General features: G+C 41.5%; 1 protein-coding gene across 8 annotated transcripts in view; it reads right to left on the minus strand.

Moving 5' to 3' along the window:
• The window catches only part of sash1a (SAM and SH3 domain containing 1a), a 250,617-nt gene that overhangs the window by 140,587 nt on the left and 87,049 nt on the right, over positions 1-22,981 (minus strand). For 2 of the 8 annotated variants that reach the window (XM_054747922.2, XM_070542788.1), the window contains exon 2: positions 21,275-21,312. The exons of the other annotated variants lie outside the window; for them this stretch is intronic. In XM_054747922.2, the coding sequence (XP_054603897.2) occupies positions 21,275-21,304 (30 nt within the window). In that variant the 5' untranslated portion in view covers positions 21,305-21,312. The remainder of the gene's footprint in view (positions 1-21,274; positions 21,313-22,981) is intronic. 8 annotated transcript variants of the gene reach the window in all.

Raw genomic sequence — 22,981 nt, forward strand, 5'->3', positions numbered from 1 at the left:
AGGAAACTATCTAGTGTTACTTAGAAAAGCTGCTTAATTCATTTCTAACTAAATAGAGTGAATTACTTGCTTAATGCATTTATGCAAATTCGAACTAAAGCAGAAATGTATCAGAGAAGTTGATGAGTGGTATGCAGTATGAAATAAAAGAGTCAAAGAGCTGTGGGTGGCGGCTAAAGTCATTAAAATCATAAAGCATAAATTTGAACTTCCATGGGATTTACTGTAGAATAATGAAAAGAGCCAGACAGGTTTTAAAGAGAGTGATGGAGGGGAGTCGTTTCATGACTTAGGCTATATATAGATGTAAAAGAAATTATTTTACACCAGCTCAAAGTTCACACTGTCATGAGCTCATCTGCCTTCAGAAGATTTCATCGGCATTAGAATAACCCCCATTTGAGAATCCAGAGCAGACAAAGAACAGGAAGAGGACACAGCGAGCTATCTAATGAGACAAAAGAAGGCTCATCTCCACAGATGACTTTCATATCTGGAAGGCAGATTTTGTCCCAGTTGTCTTCATTGGTGGGATGAGTGAAAAGGAAGAGATGCAGAAAAAGTGGAATGAGAGGCAAGCATCGGTTAGTGATGTCAGTGCCCTCTGATGTAGATGCATGGTCATGCAGAGAGGCACCAAATTGTGCTCAGAGAAGCCACATGAGGCCAATCCAGGCACTGCTCAGGATAGTGTACATGTCAAGGTGCATCCGTGTATCTGTACACCTGCATCCTTACTGGAGAAAGCCGCCTTATCTCAAAAATAGTGTTTAATCGGATCTGTGAAATCAGGGGAGATGATCGTTCGGATACTTAAAAGTGCCATTATGTGGAAGGTGTATTGATTTCTTAGTGCTTTGACTAATCTCAGTTTGGAAAATAAATTTTAACTCTGGTAAGATGAATATGCGAACAGTTAGTCTGACTAAATCAAAACAGATTTCTCTCTTATAAAAAAAAACATCGCCAACCTCCAAGGAGTCATGGCAAACATTACATAATCATGTATTTTACATTAGCAGACATGATATAATGGTTACGGTGTTAGATTTGTTGATGGAGCACTTCCTCTCGCCTGCTCCTCATTGGACTTGTTGCATCTCTGGTTCTAATCCACACCCGTCTTCTGACACACTCCAGCTTGTCCCCCTGGACCACTCCACACTGGACCACTCCACACTGGACCACTCCACACGGATTCAACATCCACAAGATCAGGACCAGAATTTTAAAGATGCAGTTCACATCTCATCTCAGAGGGAATAACAGCAACACGACACTGACTCGGTTTGCTTTGCAACATTGATGTTTTCTCTCCACAAATAACACAAGCCTGGAGGAGTTCTGTTGTGTGGTGTAGTTGCTAATGCTAACAGTTAGCTTCTGCTAGATAAGACATTCTCTGCTGTTTCCTGGATGCTAAACCAACAACAGCCTTCCCCACCATGAGTCAAGATGGGTGAGTCCATGAATGTTAAGTGACAGTGTGACGTAGATCTGTCAGGTTTTTAAAATCCTAGAGTTTCACCGTCTATTTTCTACCAGAAGTTAATGCAGGAGATAGATGTAGGAGACTGTTTTCATGTTCAGCCTGCATGAAAAATTCTTAACTGATTATAATCAGGAATAATAATAAAAAAATCTTTTTAGTGTGTTTTTTTAGCTTTAATAAAGCTACTAAATGCCTTGTGTTCACTCGTCTTTTTGGATTTCTACTTGAGTAATTACACTTTATGAAGGTTGACAGAAAACCTGGATGGGATCTGTCACCAACGGCTTCATGAATGCACAATTTATTATCTGTCTGGTTGCAGAGAGGTGAGTGTCATCTATGACCAAACCAGGGAAGACTGCTGTGTGAGGACTGGACTGCTTGCGAGTGCTCTAGGATACAGAAGAGGCCCACAGAAGCCCTTTTGCTCATTGATACCGCAGCAGATCATTTCAAAAGAGTTTTGACAGGATTTATAAAGGGCTTGAAAACGTACTAAATCCAAAAACACATCTGCAAAGTTAAAATGTTCCTGTTTCACACTTGAAGGATCAGCAGCTGCTTCAAATAGAATCAGTTATAGTCCATGGAGCATTTCAAACCCTAACCCTAACCGCAACGGAGAAAATTTCAGGTGCTTCACAAAAGCTGCACGCTGCACCACGCCACGCAAATTTGGATCGGGTTCTATTTTTGTTGCGAGCCGCTTCTGGAGCACGTCAATTTCCACAGTTTTCATAAGAAGTCACACACGGTTTCAGTGTAAAATCCCCGGTTATTTTCAAAATAAAAGTATGACAGCGATGCAATTTCAGATGTATGAAGCTTGCGTGTGACCTAAAGGATTATTTACTCACAGTTGTTCCAGAAGTGCAGCAGTGTGTTTTTCATGGCTTTAGTCATGGCAGTGGAGAGGAATTACATCATAAATGACATTAAACAGCAATGTCAAAAGTTATTTTGTTCTTTTTGGTTTATTGGCGGATTACATAAACAAACTGTGACCTTTGAAGTCTTGAGGGATCTTGTGATCTCGCGAGTCCAGTGAGGAGCAGAGCAAGGAAGCTGCTTCGTGCTGCTCGATGTTTCCGGTGTGAAACATGGGTTAGATACCATATAATATCACTGTACTGACATGCGAGGGTACAATGCATCTTTAATCTACAATTCTCTTCACATTAATGTTCAAGGAAACATTTCCTCCTAAAAAGTATCTTTTCTACTGGAGACCATAAGAATCAATTGTTTCAGTCTGATCTCCACCAGTAATAATTGTTGTGAAGGGGTGAAAATGGCTAACTGCAAGAGAATGGCGTTGACGCTGCCAAGCTGTGAAATATTGACCAGTTCATCCATTTTCAAGTGCTGCCATTTGAGATTTCGGTGTAATTACAGCCTCACCGGGCAATCGGAGCCATCGACTGCCTCCTTTAAACAAACAACTCCTCCTAGGATGAATTTGCTGGTGTTGGTTGCTGCAAGCAGGAAACTCGGACTGCCACAGGTTAGGATGTTTTTACATGCTCAAATAAGCCAAACACTTATGTAATATTATAAAATGGTTTGCGCTATCAATCTGCATTAAAACCATAAAGATGTGGCAAACCTCTATGCTCTGCATTTGAACACATACTAAGTGAGAGTTCAGAAAGAGTTTCTATGAATTAATCTTTAGAAAGGAAAACAAACACAAATGTAATGGATTCTGTGCGTTCATTTCAGAGTTATATTGAACCAAACTGCCAGCAGCATTTCTCACACAGCCTCTGGGGAAATGGGCCAAATTAGAGATGCGGCTAATTGTGGATGTAAACACTCTTGTCGATACACAGACAGATCATTGTGTTCCCTGTGATCATTGAGTGCGTTTACATGCAGCCAGTAACCCTTTTAAAACCCGAATATTCACAATAACCCGGTTCCGCAGGTCCATGTAAACACCGCCAAAAACCCGGATATGCTCATAACCGGGTTTTTAAAAACCCGGTTACTACACCTGGGGTAACCCTTTTCTAACCCGAATGTTTGGTCGTGTAAACGCATACCGGGATATCCCCATCAAAGCGTGTGTTCTGCGCATGCTCTGTTCGCAAGGAATCCTGGTCTTTTGAGTAGGGAGACGTCTTGTATGCGCCAGAACACCGGAAGTAAACAACAAGTTGGGAGCAACATAGACTACGTTTACATGCAGCCAATATCCGGGTTATGATCGGGTTAAGGTCGGTATTCGGGTTTCTGAGTTGATCAGAATAACCCGTTTACAAGCATAAATAGAAAGAGTTACCCCTAATTTGCATAACCCGATATAAATGCGGACGTTGGGGTAGCGTCAGGACGTATGGACTACATCAAGACGCAATATGCGTCATTTCCGGTTCTTCTTGTTCCGGTATCCGTGAAAACAACAACATGTTTCCCAGTTCGGAAGAGATAGCGACCGCGTTTGTTTGCGCTTTAGTTTCCTCGTCACTCCAAAAGTGTGATGGTGTGCCGCGACTCGCCATGTTGCTCCCAACTTGTTGTTTACTTCCGGTGTTCTGGCGCATACAAGACGTCTCGCTACTCAAAAGACCAAGATTCCTTGCGAACAGAGCATGCGCAGAACACACGCTTTGATGGGGATATCCCGGTATGCGTTTACACGACCAAACATTCGGGTTAGAAAAGGGTTACCCCAGGTGTAGTAACCGGGTTTTTAAAAACCCGGTTATGAGCATATCCGGGTTTCTGGCGGTGTTTACATGGACCTGCGGAACCGGGTTATTGTGAATATTCGGGTTTTAAAAGGGTTACTGGCTGCATGTAAACACACTCATGGCGAGTCGCGGCACAGCACCACACTTTTGGAGTGACGAGGAAACCTCCGTCTTCAACGGTCTGGTAAAAAGTATGAACATTATTTCTTTTGTTGACAGCCGAAAGTACAGAGACAGCGAAATGTACAAGAAGGTAACAGAAAAGTTATGGATACCGGAACAAGAAGAACCGGAAATGAAGCATACTGCGTCTTGACGTAGTCCATACGTCCTGACGCTACCCCAACGTCCGCATTTATATCGGGTTATGCAAGTTAGGGGTAACTCTTTCTATTTATGCTTGTAAACGGGTTATTCTGATCAACTCAGAAACCCGAATACTGACCTTAACCCGATCATAACCCGGATATTGGCTGCATGTAAACGTAGTCAGTTTGACCCTAGAGTGACTCTGGATTTTTAAAAGGGATCTGATGTGGATAGAGTGAAGGTCATTTCCTTATTAGTAATGATGCAGAGTCTGGTTTTAAGGGCAAGTATTGAGCTCCAATTTTTGTCGAGACCCAACCATCTGACTCATCTTAAGAACATGAGAATACTTTTTTTTGTATTCTTATAAAATTTAAAATTACCTGAAATGTAAAAATACTACACCTGAACTAAAAATCAACAGATGTTTATGAAGTTATCTGCTCTAATTCCCTCTCACGTAAAGTCACCGTCACTTTAGGAAAACAAGCTGGAGCTGGCCATGTCCAACCATTCTCTACTCAGGCTGCTATAAGCTGAGAAGCTCTGATATCCAGGAGGTGTTCAGAGCAGAGCTGGTGCACCACCAGCAGCAGTTCTGTCTTATGTTGGGTCCACACTGGAGGCATCAGTGGTGTGGAAAGGCAGTGGGACAGTTTACTTGTGTGCGTTGGGGGAGCCTCAGCCCTGGAGCAGCTTCTCTGCTGTCGTCCTCGTTGGACTTGCAAGATCACAAAATCCCTAGAGACTTCAAATGCCAATCAAACGGTTTGTTTATGCTATCCATCATCAAACAAAAAAGAAAATGTTTGATGTCATTGTCTGATATCAAATATGAAATGTTGTTCCTCTCCACTGCCAGGAATAAAGCCATGAATAACATGCCGTTGCACTCCTCAGAAGATGCTGGAAATAAGCCGTTATGTCACATTTACAAACCTAATCTACATAGATAAGAAATCACATCTCTGAAATAGTCTTTTATTTTGAAAATGACCAAATGTTTTATGTATTCCCTGTCTAGCCCTATGTTAACTGTGGAAATTGACGTGTTCCTGAAACGGTTTGCAGCAAAAACAAAACCCATTTCTATCTTCAGCGACACGGCTGGTTTGGGTCAACCCTAGAGACTATAATGGGTTTTATTTGAAGAAGCAACATTCCATTGCTATTCTACACCACTGATGCATCCAGTCTGGACCCGGCTTTACGTGTAGAGGTGGTTCTAATCTAATTTCCTCATTTGTGATGTCACAAAAGTGGACTTTATGAAACGGCTCATCTTAGGCACATAATGCCTATAACAACACTGACAAAAAATGGATGGATAGGTTTTTTTAACGTTTGGAGTGTGTATAAAGGCAGTAGAGATCCACGTGGCAGCACAAGTTGATTTCCCTTTTGATAACATATGTGGAACATATATTACTGTTATTACTAAGAGTATTCTGGCTGCTACCTGAACTACTGCAGGGATTACAATAATCTGCCACAATCAAATTTAGATTATGATCTTCTTTAGTTTTACAACTAATTTAGAAACAAAAAATTTTACTATTATTTTAGACTTTCAGACACTGACATGCAAAGAAGTGTGTAAAGGCTGATGATAACACCAAATATGGTATTAGGTACCAGCTGTTCCCAGGCATATTTCTGAAATCATCAAGGTTTTAAAAATAGTAACCTTGAAACGTGTTTTTATCTCTGTAACTTATAAAGAATCAACATCTTCCTTTGGGAAAGTGAGCCTGACAGGGCACAGCACAGAGCTACAGTAATGAGATCAGCTCAGAGCTATTTTACCTTCTTTATCTGTCAGAACGTTCAGAGACAACGGAGACGTCTGATAGAACAAAGATGCTTCCCAATTATTTGATATTCCTGTGATATGCAGCGTAGGACGCATATGGATCCTTATCTTTGGTAAAGAACTCTAAGTGAGGTAACAAAATACTGTTTTTATAACTATTATTCATTTGTTTGCATGTTTATAAGCTTGTTTTAAGAATATTTTCCAACTATTTAAAGACAAAATCTTGTGTCTTAGACTTCAAATATAAATCAAGCATTAATACAAATTAAATTAACTGGAAAATCACTATTAGCTTACATAGCACTAAGAAGTACACTAAGAAAAAACAGTCAAAGGGAAAGTCAACAAAATCTTTACTTTTTTGGGAGGTAAAGCTGCACCAGAATCAATTAAATGATCAGTCCTTCTGTGTTTAACCAGAAAATGAAAAATCAAAGTGCTTCTACCCTATTGTTGTAAAATAAATGGATTTGACAAGACTTCCTGAAGCCCTTCTTTGTGCTCACCAGAGGGAACACTCGCATTATTGGAAGCTGCGATAACTGCTTCTGTCAGCACATTGTGGAAGAGGGAATAAGGTTTTCCAGATCACGGGAGAAAAAAAGTTATTTCAGAGAAAACATGAGAACGAGGTTTTGAGGATACACACACACAAAAAAAAAACCCTGATCACTATCTGTTTTCAAGGATGGAAAAAGTTGGATTTCCACACCTCGGGTAAATTGATTCTCTCCTCTGTTACAAATGGTTTTAAGAGAGACAGCAAAGTCCTGCAGAGAACCACATAATTGCATGGTTGTCTGTTCATCCAAGAGACCATTGACTGTCTGGACCGCTGTGATGAAGTCACTGGTGAAACGTTCCCCGAGAGCACTGCGGGCACATCTGGGACACGTTAATGCAGTAAAACGCAACATATTAGGACTCCGTACTTCATCACGAAGCAACATCTTGTACCCGTTCTCCTTCAAAAACCACAGACACTGAACATCAACTTTGCAAAGGTCAATGAGTTATCAATTACTACCTCTTAATAGATATTTAAGAGATTAAAAACCACAATGAATCCACACAGATGCAAGCATAAAACAAAATATAAAACTCATTTTACAGTCAGTAAAATTGGCTTCTGTCTCTCTATGTGCCACCACATTTTCTGCAAACAGGCTTGCTGTTTTATGACAACCATTAACCAGACGAGGCGGCACAGGACAGCAGGGATCTGAGAGATGGAGATCTCTGCTGGGAGAGACATGACTTCAAAGCATTCAGGATCAATGATACCGTTTGCCTATTGATCCCCTCTACCTCTCTGGAGAGAACCATCCATCAATAGGGCTCTGCTATGGGCTGGAGAGGGATTAAGCTTTAAGCTTTAATCTAAGTCCTTTGACTATATTTGAGCTAAATCCTCTTTGTAATGAGATGTAAAGTATTCATTCAGGTGTTGGAGGAATTCCATGCACCGCCTTGGCTCAAACTGTGCAGATGTTTTTGTTTTTACAACATGGAAATGAAACAAAATGTTGTTAGATTAATACAATCTGTTATGTAGGGTTTGTTTAATAAAATATGAATTCCCTGGATGGGAAAGACAGTGCTGCTGTGAACGTTCTGTTTATCCACCTTTCAGGGTTCAGTATAACAGTAAAGAACCAAAGAAGAGACTCAAAACCAACACAGAAAGAAGCTAAAATAGAAATAAAATGCTTGACATATTCCAATATTATAACCAGCAAACATTTGTAATTTTTACAATTACAAGGCACAGACGGTCGTCTTTCGACCTGAGCTCCCTAAAAACATACCGTCTTGCAGCATCTGATCAAGTTATTCTATGTAAAGTGATGCTATGCAGTTTTGACTTGCTTTTAGCATCCCCTAGTGTTCGTTAGTATGAACCAAAAGTGAAACTTATCTCATCGTTGTGCATTTGTCTTTTTAACAAATTAATTTAACTGCTGAATGTGTCCTCAGCCTTTATTACTTTCTACAAGTGTGATTTGTCACCAAATCAAACAAATCAGCCGTGTTCATGATTTAAAACATACAGGAAACGTGCTGGAAGCAGATTCCAACACCAGGCATGCCAGCTCCACTTTACTAAGTCCAACACCGGACCGGCACTCTGAAGTTGCAAGTGCCGTATTCTGGCCACAGGGGGGCGGTAGGGGCTGAGTGATATTTCAGTACTCTGTAAAGGTCATTTTAGCACATACTGGCTCATGAAAAGGGTTTAAAAAATGATAAAGTTTTATTGTCTGCACATAAAACAAGTATTTTATAATCATTTCTACATTAAAGTCGACAGATGTCCTGCCTCAGAGTGATGCAGAAATATAAATATTTTATGCATTTTGATACATAGGCTAGAATAATGCAATAATTACTAGAATTACTAGAATATTCATCTTTGTTTCATTTTTGTAAGATTCTATAACCACCGGGTGTGGTCCAATGTCAGGAGTGGTGCAGCCAGGCCGCGGAAACCTTTTATTCCCAGGGGAATGTCATTCGGTACACACTTTAACGCAGTTATACTCCAATAACAATTACTATTCAGTAGTTTTAATGGACTTCATTTATCAACAACTAGGCCTATGACTATGAATTTAGTTGGACGATTTATTGTCCAACAAATTACTGACAGATAAAGGACGATAGTTTTGTTAGAAAATATTGCACCAAAAGCAATAAAATAGACACAGTCTCTCCACAACAATAAATACAATGGCCAATCTAGTGTCAACAACCAAAACGGCACTTCAATAATGATAATAAATAATAATAATAATAGAGCTGAACATTTCTTCACCTTGATATATTGAGACAGGAAAAATTATTTATCAGTTCATTTTCTTCTATCGTACAATTAATTGATTTATTGATTATCGTCCCTGCCCTATCAACAACAGATAAGTGGGAAAGAGAAAACACACAGGCCTGGACGGTTTAAAAAGCCGTTAGTATGGCCATTCAAAAAGTAACAGTCATCTTCAATAGCCTATGCTAAGCCCCGCCCACTTAGTGAGCAGGCTTCCTGTTCACCACGTCCATGCTATATGGTAAGATATGAGTATCATTGGGTGTGTACGCCTAATCTGATTGTCCATAAACAAACATTTCTGACCTCTTTAGGAATGAACAGGTTGTCCTCATGTTCTGATAGGAAGCTGAGGGCCAAGTGGAGTGACCAATATCAGCTTTCTGAGATTACCCAAACTGTCTAAAATAATCTAATAATAAAATTCTAAATGTCCCAAAAGTGTCCGGTGAATATATGTAGAACAGATCTGATCAGTCATTTGCAGCAGCTGTGTCTTCCCACTCCAGTGCTGCTTCTGCCACGTATTAGCCATGTCACTCGTCTCCCTCTCCACCGCAGTCGTGCACACATTGCCACAGTCATAAATTACTTTCCAGCAATCACATGTAGTTGGGGAGCAGAATTTCCTCCAAAAAGAAAGGCTGCCATGGAGAGAACCAGGCCCGTACAACGTTAAGAAGGAGAACGTTCATGACAAAGCACAAATGCAAAACGCGGAGCAATATATCGTGTGTCCCTAAACAGCTACTGTATTTCAAGATGGCACATGACCATGGAGCGTCGACCACCAATTATGTATAAAAAAATGTTTCAAACCAAAGGAATATTTAGAATATACTTTGGCGAGAAACATTAATGAAAAAGGACAGGTTTGTGATCTACAGAATTTGATAGTAAACATGTAAAAATATTACACATGGTGCCTTTTTTCCTCAATTTTTTCCCCCTATTTTTTATTGCAAGGTTGTTGTCATAAATCACTGTGTTTTAGGTCACATTGAAATTTGGTTTAATCATAAAGAAACAAACAAGAAAAATCCACTGAATAAAACTAAATCTAAATGCAACTTTTATTTTTGCTGTATTTGCATAGGAAATGTGCTAAATACATAAAGTGGTCTTGTTTTTAACATTACATCTCTTTGATAGTACTAAACAAAGTTTCCTCAGATAGTAACTGAACTGTGTTGACCCTAAAGATCAGGCACATGTTGACGATTACACCAACTGGCTGCTGGTGCAATGATAGGTGATTTTTTAAATACATATAATCTCAGAATGCAAGTGAGGTGGCACAAAAACAAGCTGCTTTAAAATTCATGGGAAAACTCCAGCAAACCTTGGTGATTGATGACAAACAACCACCCTAACCCTTGAACCCCTCCTGAGGAATAAACAAACTTCAATTTGTGGCTTATAATCATGGCTCTATTAGTCATCCGTCGGTGGAGAATGGAAGGAAACAACCACAGAGAGATAGTATGTGGCTCTGGTTTTGGTGGTTAAAGGGACTTTTAATAGCAGCTCTCCGGGTCGGGCTGGATGGCAGCCTGCTGCCTCCTCTCTCTTATCGATCAGACTTGTGTGATTGCCAGGAACTGCAGTTGATTGCAGGAGTTATCCGCAGTTCTGGGCTTATTCACAATCAGGATGGAAACACTCATCTCTGATGCAGTGCCAGAAAATTGGGACAGAGATAATCTGCAAACAAAATGTATCAGCACTCAAATAAGTACTTTGAACGTTTGCTTATTAATAAACACACTTGTTTCCTCTCAGCAAAATGGAGAACAGTGAAACAATAGAAACATATTGTAACCATGCACGTACGGATGGGTCCTAAGCCTTGACAAGATTCCTCAGTTGACATTTCATAATAAAAGCATTAAAAATAGTCAAAGAAAATCTCCTGAGTTTTAATTTGAAACATTAAATGCTGCATTAAATCCTAGCCCGTTGAGCCAAAAATAGCTCAAAAATGATCATCGTATGAATAAGGTCCTAATAATGACTTCCATTTCTCCTCAGGAAATTTCCCAGTGCTCTCGAGGCCGTTCTGTGTACAACCGCAGCTCTCCCCTTTCTTTCACTCAAGCTGGCAAAACCAGTCCCACATAAAATGTGTTTCAGGGCCCGATGCCTCTCGTAGGATTCCATTTCTTTATGGGTTCACCAGCTGCCAGCTACTGATAAAAGCCATTGGCTCCTCGAGAGCGCTCTTCACTGCCACAGCCAATGGCTGCCATTCACCGCGTCACCCAATTACCATTACAAAGGATGTTTATCTGCAAGATTTTCATTGAGGCACAAATACTTCTTTCTCTGTTCTCCTCTTCATCTACGAAAGAAGCTCTGTTTGATATTTACATTCCGATACCGATGGATTTCGTTTGATCTCTTTGATTTTGCTGGTTTGGACAGGTGTGTGATATGCAAATCCCTGCAAGGATCATTTTTTCCCCATTGTGTCACATCACATTTTCTTTTTTTCCTTAGTTGTTCCTCCTTTGAGGATGATCACAAGTTTGTTTACTGCTGCATGTAAACTGTATTATACGGTTGTTTGTCCATGAATGGTGGCACATGGCCTCCGTTCCAACAGCTGTATGGAGCAGTTTGAGAATATATTAGATACAGCTGACAGTTCACCAACTAGGCAGCAAATCTATTGGCTGCAGGCCTGCTGGGAAATTGAAATCGCAACCCAGTTTGACAGCCATTGCAAAGATTTGACAAGGATGGCTAACTTTGATGATGGAAAAACACTGAATGATCATCTAGTCAGCATCCTTACAGTTTTCTGCAGCGTTGAGTCTCCTTATGTGAATTCCCTAGCAGTACAGAAGTACATTGAAGCTATTTATGACCCAAATGAGTGATTTTAGGGGTGTGGTGGGTTTGAGAATACTAGCCTTTCATTCAGATGAATGCAGAAAGCTTCACACTTGCGGTGATGTGAAACTACTGTAAGACAACAAAGTACGATTTCTATTCTACTTGTAGTTTAATCAGCAAGTTTGGGCTTTCCCCCCAACTAAATATCTTTAAGCTTTTAAAATGCTATTTCCCAAGTCTTTTACTCCTTAAAGAATTGCATTTCAGCCACCACCTTTCATGCCAAAGCTTCAAGCAGAACTTGCACAGCGTGAGATGTTGGAGGTGTGGTGTGAGAGCATGACGAGGGTCAAATGCGTGTGTCTCACAAGCGTTGGCAGTCCTCTATTACTTACAAGTCCAGTAGCAACAAAGCCAGGTCACCATCAGTCAGTGATTTAGAAGCCTCCTTTAGCTCCCCCAAACTAGCGTAGGCTGTGCTGAAGTTCACCGGTTTTAGCTCTTTGCTTCACCTCCAAAGACATTATTACTCTCTGACTTTTACTTCACTCTCCGCCATGATGCCAACAGAAAAAGCAAACTTATTCTTTTTCTTCTTCTTGTGCTTTTTATTGACAATCAACCAAGTGAAAATGCTAACCACTAGCATTACAGCTAACAGCTGTACAGCATGTAAAGGGCTCCCCCTATAGGTCACCTACTCACTCCACAAAACTATCAAGTGCAGTTTTTGGTCAGCAGAGAGCTGCAGAGTGGTGCCAAATATGAAACTGGTCTGGTTTCTAACTCAGCTGTCACAGAGATCAATGTTAAAGCTTTAGCTTAAATTGTAACTCCAGTGTAACACTAATGAAGAAGACAAATCCAGCCCTTTTCTGCCCCCCATTCCTTGGCTATCTTCTACTTCGTGAAACAGTCTTCTTGTTTTTCGGGATCTGTTTGTACATTTTACACTAATGGAGTTTACACTAATGCTATGCTGTTATTTGAGGTGTTCAACAAAGATTTAAAAAAAATCTACCATGGTGTTGCAAGCAGTAAAATCAGCCCACTCACCCTGCCATCCATACATATTTTGACACCAAACGACCCCCTAAATAATGTGACATTCTCTGCCTCTGCAAACTTTGGTGAAAGGAAAAACATTAAAGAATATTCAGATTGTAAAGAAATAATTCTATACCTAACATTCGCATTCATGAGGTAGCGCTCCAAACACACATTTCTACAGACGTGTAGCCACGGTCAGCACTGACTGTTGTGCTGTGTGACTTCCTGCGTAGATAATGTCAACACAAAACAGTTTTGGTTGAAGGTTGGATTAAAAGGCTTAACAAACCATCATGTCAGCTACAGGCCAGCTGAACATGACACACACACACACACACACACACACACACACACACACACACACACACACACACACACACACACACACACACACACACACACACACACACACACACACACACACACACACACACACACTTCTCTCTGCCATGCTTTGACATCTGAGGGATTTACCGTCAAACACGGGGCTTTGTGTCCTTAACAAACAAGATTAGCCTTTTTCCATGACAGATTTTTCACACAAAACCTTCATTTAGGTATCAGTTTTTCTCATTTTCATCGCCTGAGATATGTCGTTTGATACGATGTGCTGTATCGATGTAAAAAGGATTCTTGCTCTACAGATGCTTTAACTGAATTTTTCTACCTAGAGGAAAGTCCGTCTGGATCAGGATCAACTCAGTAGAGGTTGTGTACAAACATCTGATCTGTTCCTTGTATAACACACACACACACACACACACACACACACACACACACACACACACACACACACACACACACACACACACACACAGTCAGGGGGAGTGTGTGTTTCATCCACTCACTGAGAACAAAGCGCATGTGGAAGTGTGTGTATGTTTGCAACAAACAAGATTAGTGTGTGAGGTTGTGTGACAAGAGATCTTGCTGAGCAAATGTTGTTGGAAGGGCAGAGTGGTGCGCGTGTGTGTGTGTGTGTGTGTGTGTGTGTGTGTGTGTGTGTGTGTGTGTGTGTGTGTGTGTGTGTGTGTGTGTGTGATGATTCACTACCAACCACAGGTGGGCAGAAATAAAATCTAATATTTATGCATTAAACACATTTTTAAAGAGTGCTGAATTAGAGAAATGTGCACCTTCAGGTTTTAATAAATGAGACTAGAATATGTAAATTATGTTTCATAAAGGTTAACAGTTTTTCTCAACATCTTGATATTTATGACACCTGTGCATGAGGGAGAAGGAATCAATTAACAAAGGTCAAGCCATAAGATAAAGCTGCACTCCCGAGTTCACATGTTAACCTGTTGCTGCCTAATTAGCTGCATTCTTGTTTTAAACCTACGTTACATCCCTGAATCCCTCATCTAAGTGAGACATCCTCATCTTAATCTGCTCCGGTAGGTAAATAAAATGTTTAAGATAACGTTACTTTGATATGTTAGCTTCCGTTTCGCTAATGGTGCGTTTGCTTTCTCCTCGGAACTCCAAATTTCCGACTAGAAGAACATGAACGCGCTCTAAAGTTTGGCTTCACTTTACTAAATGCGATGGGTGATTGGGTGAAGATGAAACCAGCGACAACGATCTAAGTGTGAGGCATCATCGTTTTAATCTGCTCCAGCAGCTAAATAAACTGTTTAAGATAACGTTAGCTTGATAAATTAGCTTCCATTGCCACCACTGTTATCAGCTAATGGTGCGTTCGCTTTCTCCTCGTAAATTCTAACTTCCCTGTAAGAAAAATCTATGAAAAAGGACTGCAAAAGGAATGAAGATACACAGTAAATTTAGTTCACAGTAAAGATGTTTGCTTCAGTTTAATTATCAGCTTATAAAACTACAAGGACGATGTTAAAATACAAACAGTTGAATGTTATTTATCGTGATATATATCAAATATGGTTATACATTGAGAAAAATATATATTTAATTATAAAAGAGAATTAAAATAATAAACACTCAATAGTATCGAAAATTGGTACCGTTAAGTACCGGTATCGATTCCTAGGTACCGGGAATTAGTACCGGATCGATTCAAATGTCAAAGGTACCCATCCCTAATGTCCGGGGAATCTCATCTCTCAGCATAGTGCATTACATCATCAATTCCAAAGCTCTTAGGTCCAACGCAGCCTTTAATCAAATATGAGCTGCTGCTTTAAACAACTAATTTACAGAATTACAGACATTAAATGTGGAACTCAGGAAATCTAGAACTAAATGAACGAGATGTTTCTACAACGTATCGGCAGGACATGCAGGATGAGCAGGATGGAGCTTGGATGGATCTTAATTCCTCAAGTTTCCCCCCCAAAAGAACACTTCACCACACAACTTCCTACCCATGAGAGGCAGAGGTTTCAGCTAAAAGGCCATTAACCACTTTCCATTTATAAAGGAGACACACTTTCTACCTTTTCAGACTTGATAAATGATAAATAATGAATGACCCGCACTTGTATAGCGCCTCTCAGAGTAAGGACTCCAAAGCGCTTTAATAATAATAATAATAATAATAATAATAATAATACATTTTATTTCAAAGCGCCTTTCAGGACACCCAAGGTCACTTTACACAAAACACGTAATAAAATACAATAAAACAATAATAAAACCCAAAGAAGAAAAAACAGAGAGAAACATTTCAATAAAATCAGAGGTTGTAGGCAGATTTAAACGTGTGTTTTGAGTTTTGTTTTGAAAAGGGTAAAACTGTCGACGTTCCTGATGTCTGGGGGAAGTGAGTTCCAGAGACGAGGAGCAGAGCGGCTGAAAGCTCTGCTCCCCATGGTAGCGAGACGGGCAGAAGGAACCGCAAGATGGATGGAAGAAGAAGATCTGAGTGAACGGGACGGGGTGTGAATACTTATAAGGTCTGAGATATATGGAGGAGAGAGGTTGTGGATTGCTTTGAAGGTATGGAGGAGAATTTTGAAGATGGACCTGAATTTAACTGGGAGCCAGTGAAGCTGCTGGAGAACCGGCGTGATGTGGTGAAAGGAAGGGGTTCTGGTGATAATACGGGCTGCTGAATTCTGGACCAGTTGCAGTTTATGAAGGAGTTTGTTGGGAAGACCATAAAGAAGTGAATTGCAATAGTCGATACGGGAGGTGACGAGGCTGTGGACGAGAATGGCGGCAGTGTGAGGGGTCAGTGAGGGACGGAGACGGTTTATGGAACGTAGATGGAAGTATGCTGACCGAATTAAGTTATTAATGTGAGCCTGAAAAGAAAGTGAGCTGTCGAGAATGACACCCAGACTCTTGACATGAGGTGAGGGGGAGACTGTGGCGCTGTCAATAGTTAAAGAAAAGCTGTCAGATGTTGAGAGGGTGGAGTTAGTGCCAACAAGAAGAAGTTCAGTTTTATTGCCGTTGAGTTTGAGGAAATTAGAGGTGAACCATGATTTGATTTCAGAGAGGCAGAGTGTAAGGGAGGATGGTGGGAGAGTTGAGTTGGGCTTACTGGAAATGTAGAGCTGGGTGTCATCTGCAAAGCAGTGAAACTGGATATTGAATTTGCAGAAGATTTTGCCGATAGGGAGGAGATATACTATGAAGAGGAGGGGCCCCAGGACAGAGCCCTGGGGCACACCTGACTTGACTGGGGAGGGTTCTGAGGTAAAGGATTTTAACTGGATGAACTGAGTGCGGCCAGTAAGGTAAGATTGGAACCAGCTGAGGGGGGTGTGAGTGATGCCTAAGGAAGAGAGTCTATTGAGGAGGATGGGATGAGAAATGGTGTCAAAGGCCGCACTCAGATCGAGGAGAATAAGAATAGAGATTAAACCAGAATCAGCAGCAATGAGTAGGTCGTTAGTGATCTTGATGAGAGCTGTTTCTGTGCTGTGGTGGGGACAGAAGCCAGACTGAAACTGTTCATAAAGGTTATTGTTATTGTAGCTTTACACTACAGTGTATCATTCATCCATTCACACACTGATGGTGATGAGCCGAGCACAGGCGCCACCGGTCCCTCCGACCACCACCAGCAGGCAAAGTGAGTTAAGTGTCTTGCCCAAGGACACAACAGCATCAATCTCTGATTAAAGTCAGGATCAAACCTGCAACCTTCCGATTACTGGACAACCCGCTCAACCTGTTGAGCTACTGCTGCCCCAATCCAGATTAGTTTATCCTGCACCATCCCTTTAATTGCACACTGACCACATTTCCCCTCCCTGCTGTCTTTGCTCTCTTTACTCTCCCTCCCCATTGCTGCTCAGTGTTCTGTGCTTGCCCAGAACATGGGATTCCCAGTAATAAATCAACTTTATCAAAAACAACAAAACAATACAATAGTGATCAGTAAAAATGGCTGCCACATGGTGAAAATCCATCATAAAATTTCCCACAATAACTCATTGGAAGTTCACAAAGCTAGATGCTAGCTGCATGTAGCAGCTATGTGCGGCATTTTCCTGTAAAAAGGTAAATGGTAAATAGCCTGTATTTGATATAGCGCCTTCTAGAGTCCTGGAACCCCCCAAGGTGCGTTACAACACAACCAGTCATTCACCCATTCACACACACATTCACACGCTGGTGGTGATGAGCTACAATGTAGCCACAGCTGCCCTGGAGCGCACTGACAGAGGCGAGGCTGCCGAGCACTGGCGCCACCGGTCCCTCCGACCACCACCAGCAGGCAAGGTGGGTTAAGTTTCTTGCCCAAGGATACAACGACAGCGACAGACTGAGTGGGGCTCCAACCTGCAACCTTCCGATTACGGGGCAAGCACTCAACTCCTGTGCCACCGTCGCCCACTGTAGCTAATAGATGCATCACATTAAACCAGCATAGCCATAGTTCATAAATCAACACCAGATTAAAATATTTGTGACAAAATCTAGACTTAAAACTAGCTTGAGCAGGATGATCTGCTGTTCTGGAAATATTTTATAGTAGCATCTGTTGGCTGCGGGCCAAAATAACCACATAATGTCAAAGGGCATATTCCCATTGCTGAAGTTGATGAAAGCTTATGGCTCTTGCTAATCAGGAACACTGATCTAATGACTACCCATAATCCACTTTGACAGACAGAGAGATGTTCTCCATATTTAAAGGAAAGGGGCTTTGCTTTGGCTCTAATATGCTTTCTTTTTACTTGGCTGTCTGGTTTTCCTGCTAAATAATTATTTCACATTTGCTTTGTGGTTTTTCTTTAGATCGGTGCCAGTGACAGAATGCTAAATGGTCATTAGATGTGTCCTGAATTTTGTTTTTAATCATTAATGATGTTTCTCAGGGAACAATGGTCATTTCTAAGGTGACAGAACTGATCGGGTACTAGAGACATCATTCAGTTTTCTGTATTCATGAGTTATTTTTAAAAGATCAACATAAACATACATTATAAAGTTGCATGGTTATTTCACTTATTTCTCTGATCTGCTTTTTTCATTGAGTATTTTACCATTTAAAACACAAATGGACCAAGTACAGATTTCTATGCAAATTCTATAATTTTTTTCTAAAGGTCTGACTTTAGTTTTTTTTTAACTATTTTAATATTTCTCTCAAAATTGGAATTAACATTATCCAGTATTTTTAGCAGAAAAACAAATAGAAATTTTTTATTCATGACTACATTTTTCTATTTAAAAATACGTTAACATTTTCTCTAAACCTTTAAAATTCTGAACTGTATCTGTTCCTGCAGGTTACTGGACAAAAGTATTTGCACTAATAAAAAAAAACAAGTCTTTCTCATCACCGGTAGATTAACTAAGGCATCCCAGATTTTAACTTCAAAACAAAGGTTTCTTTGTATTTCAAAAGTAACATAAATAGGTCATTTTAACTAAATAGCCAGTTGTAAAAGGACGTCATACCAAACTTCTAACCACTCTTCTTGTGATTTCTCAACTTATTTGTGCATTGAGATTGCTTCACTCACATCCCATGCAGTCTTGTCTTAGTAGATGCACCGTCAGTCACAGTACTGCCCTTTGGAATGATGTCCATTTAAAACAACAGCGGTGCATAAACCTGCATTTACACTATGGCCAGCTCAGTCTCGCCCTGGTGGGGTCGTTGTATTAACATGAACGTTGTTTGTGTGGACCCGACCACTTTGTTCGGCCGTACCTTTGTGCAGTTTGTTTTGTTTTGAGCCGACCGTACACAACCACCCACGGACTGATCGTCTTGCTGAAATCTAGTCACTCTTGTCCCTACCTACTAGGAGCCTCTGATTGGTGCAGGTAGGATCAGCCAGGTTTGACAGGCGGATTGGTTCAGCGTCTGCAGTGATGCGGACGCTGAACCAATCTGTTGTGGTGAAGAGGGAGCTGAGCCAGAAAGCCAGGCTCTCGATTTACCGGTCGATCTACGTCCCAATCCTCACCTATGGTCATGAGCTTTGGGTAATGACCGAAAGAACGAGATCGCGGATACAAGCGGCCGAAATGAGTTTCCTCCGTAGGGTGTCCGGGCTCAGCCTTAGAGATAGGGTGAGGAGCTCGGACATTCGGGAGGGACTCGAAGTAGAACCGCTGCTCCTCCGGATCGAAAGGAGCCAGTTGAGGTGGTTTGGGCATCTGGTCAGGATGCCTCCTGGACGCCTCCCTGGGGAGGTGTTTCAGGCATGTCCTGCCGGCAGGAGGCCCCCGGGTCGACCCAGGACACGTTGGAGAGGTTACATCTCCAATCTGGTCCGGGAACGCCTTGGGGTCCTGCCGGAGGAGCTGGTGGAGAAGGCCGGGGAGAGGACGGTCTGGAGCTCCCTAGTTGGGATGCTGCCCCCACGACCCGGACTCGGATAAGCGGAGGAAGACGAGGATCAGCCAGCAGCGGCTTCTCGCTTGGGCGATTCACCGACAGCCTGAATGCAGTTACAGATGTCGTCATTCCAATCACCTCTGTGAAAACTCCATGAAAACAGGAGGACTGGATAATGTTTCGGGCACACCCTGGGTGTGCCACCTGAGGGCTTTTGGGAGACCCCATCACCTTTCCGGGGACCCAGGCTCCCCCTAGCTCCCCCATATTTCGAACCCTGCTACTGACCGCTTTTGTTGATCTGAGCGGACACTGTGTGACTGTTACTTGCACGTCGGACCTAGATATGCTACAGATAACAGTTTTTACACAATGCGTCCGACTTTTTGTTGTGTTTTTGAAATCTGTTGTCCCTCGGGATTGCTGTTGGAAGACACGCTGATTCTATGGGGGTTGGAGGAGGAGACAGATCAGTTTAATTTGACAAACACGGTAAATACACTTTCTTGACAATCCTTGTCATTGTGAGCAAAGAAAAGTGTAAAAATAAAAACAAACGACGTGTGTTGATAGGGAAATACCCGGCTAGCCGTGTTGGCACATGCGCTGTTTAGACGGTTCTGGTACTTCTGGGTCGCAGCGCTGCGTTCACGAAGAACGAGCAAAATATCAAACACGCCAAATATTTGTGCGAGCGCACAATTGCTGATCGTGAGTTGTTAATCGCCTCTCGTTATCCCCTGCATACTACACAAGGCACAATGCAAAACTCACTCCAATCTCAAAGATTCTCGCTCGAGGGGAAAATCTGCTGTAAAAAGTCGCACAGTGTCTGGCCGGCTTAACTTGTGGTGCTTAGGAGTGACACCACGGAATTCTCTGGGCTACTTTAGTGGAGCCCACCCATGTCTCCGCACACACCCGCATTCCTGAGAAGATATTTGAACACAACCTAGCCGATTGGGGGCGGGCTGCCCCACCTGGCCCAGGCTGAGCTGACCAAAGTGTAGAAGCGCCATAAGGCACCAGACTATTTTTTTCCTATCCCAAAAAAAGACTTTTTGGCAAAGCTCGGATAAAGTTTTGCCTAAAAGTAATTTTTTTTACTTAGAAGTTCAGTTTTAAATGAAAGAATTTTTTGTCAGGATATAGAAGACTCCAACTCCAACAGCGAGGCATAACCGGTGCAGAACTCATAAAAACATGCTGCACTATACTACTATAGTTTGCAGCATCGCAGTTGGTGATTAAATTAGCATCTTCATGATTTTTCTCCCTTCATTATTTTATAATCTGGCACCGATACGCATTCAAGGATAGTACAATGAACAATCAGTAGATTATTTATGGATTATATCACATGTGAGTCACTCCAGCGAATACAACGTAACGTAGCAATTACTTTCAGAAAGAATTACAAGGCTTCTAGGCAAGCAGCAGCTCTTTCAACATGTGTGGACATTAAGAGGAGTGGGACTGAGTTGAAAAATGAGTGTCTTCAGAATGATTCCACACTTACCACCCCACAGCCCCTCGCGGCAAAACACATCCACTTACCTGCAAGAGACGAGAGACAAGAAAATCAATGTCTGCACACTCAATTATTTCACAACTTACCAAGAAACTGCTCCCTTTGTTTCACTGCGAGGATACTCTTTAAATTGCTGCTGTACCAATAGCAGCTTGTTGAGATTTCGGGGATTAATAAGCTACAATAAAAACGCTGCACCCTGAACAGAAAAAAGAGGTTTTCTGTGCCGTTTAGGGTTTACTAGACCGATGTGCGTTCTTCAGGCTCTAATAAAAATGGCTCTGCTTCACAAACCAAAAGCAGTCTACAACCTTGAGATTGCTTCCTCAATCAGGATGAACACCTGTTTGTCAAATAGAATGTGATGAAAATCCAACGCAAACACAAATGGAAGCAAACAAATCAAGGCTGGCCCGCTTTGAGATCAGCTATGGTCAAAAAGGAAAAATCCAAATGAGTTACCAAATATTCAGGAATGGTCACGATTCTTGGTTTGTAGCTTCTTATTATTGTGCACACGATCACAAAAACACCACTGCAGGCAACTGAGAAGTGTGTGAAAAATAAATGAAAATCCAAGGTTTGTTCCTTAATAAATAAGGGCTCCAGTTCATTTTCAGAAGGGATTAAATGATTCAAAGAGACTCAGATAAACTGAGTCTACAAACCAAAGCGAAATCTGCATCAAAGGTTTTTATGGGGCATTTTTAACTTTAAATATTTATGAACGAACAAGACAAATCTAAGAACATACAAGTTGAACAAGACAAAGGCAATCAGAGACACATTTCCTTGAATACTGGCAAGTGACTGACAGTCACACACAGCAGCAATTGTTCACTGTTTTACGGTTAATGGGAACATAAGGTTAGTAATAGAGAGAGAAGGTGAAATAATTAAAAATCTAAGAGAACAAGGATATGTCAAATGTCCATGTCACTGCTGCAATGTCAGCAAAAAAAGGTCATTTCATCACAATGTTTCCATCATCGTACGACAGCATCCTCAACAGCTGCTGGTGACTAATAAACAGCACCAACCCCAAGGGCTTAGCATTTCTGTTAAAGTAAAACATACAGAGGAAAGCTCAGTCAGCCTGTTAAATTTACATTAACTCTGTCTCTGGCACTAACACGCTTAAAGAGTAAACGACGATTAGCCGGCTTTATCCGAGGGTGTGTGTCAGTTCCCAGCAGGGAGAGGGGTTGTGTCTCACAGCCCAGCATGTGGCCTTCGGTGGGTGACCTATCTCTGCATAGCTGATCAATATTTAAACACGAGACGCACTCTAATGAGGACGATAACGCGCCGTTAGGAAGATAAAACCTCACAGCAAAGTGCTGGACCGCTTCTCTTCATTTAGACCCACTCATCACCCTATTAGTGTTTCAGTACAGCTGAATTTCTAAATTCAATTCCATCTTGTCCCAGTCCTTTCAGTTTTCTCATTCTTGATTCAACCAGCCAATAATAGATTTGGGAGACACTCCCTTATAGCACATCACTGCATTTGTACATGCGGTGTGACACGTGTGGAAAAGAGCATCCATGAGACCATCCATCAGAGGGAGGACGAGCCCTTGCTCATCCTTACAACCTGTCAACTCTGTCTCCTCCAACAAAGCATGTCCAGCAGACGGGGTTTAATAGAAACCATTAATCAATGAAGGCTAGACTGTAATTTCAGGGAAAATT

The sequence above is a fragment of the Nothobranchius furzeri genome, chromosome 2 (assembly GCF_043380555.1).
Source record: "Nothobranchius furzeri strain GRZ-AD chromosome 2, NfurGRZ-RIMD1, whole genome shotgun sequence".
NCBI classification, from domain to species: Eukaryota; Metazoa; Chordata; class Actinopteri; order Cyprinodontiformes; family Nothobranchiidae; genus Nothobranchius; species Nothobranchius furzeri.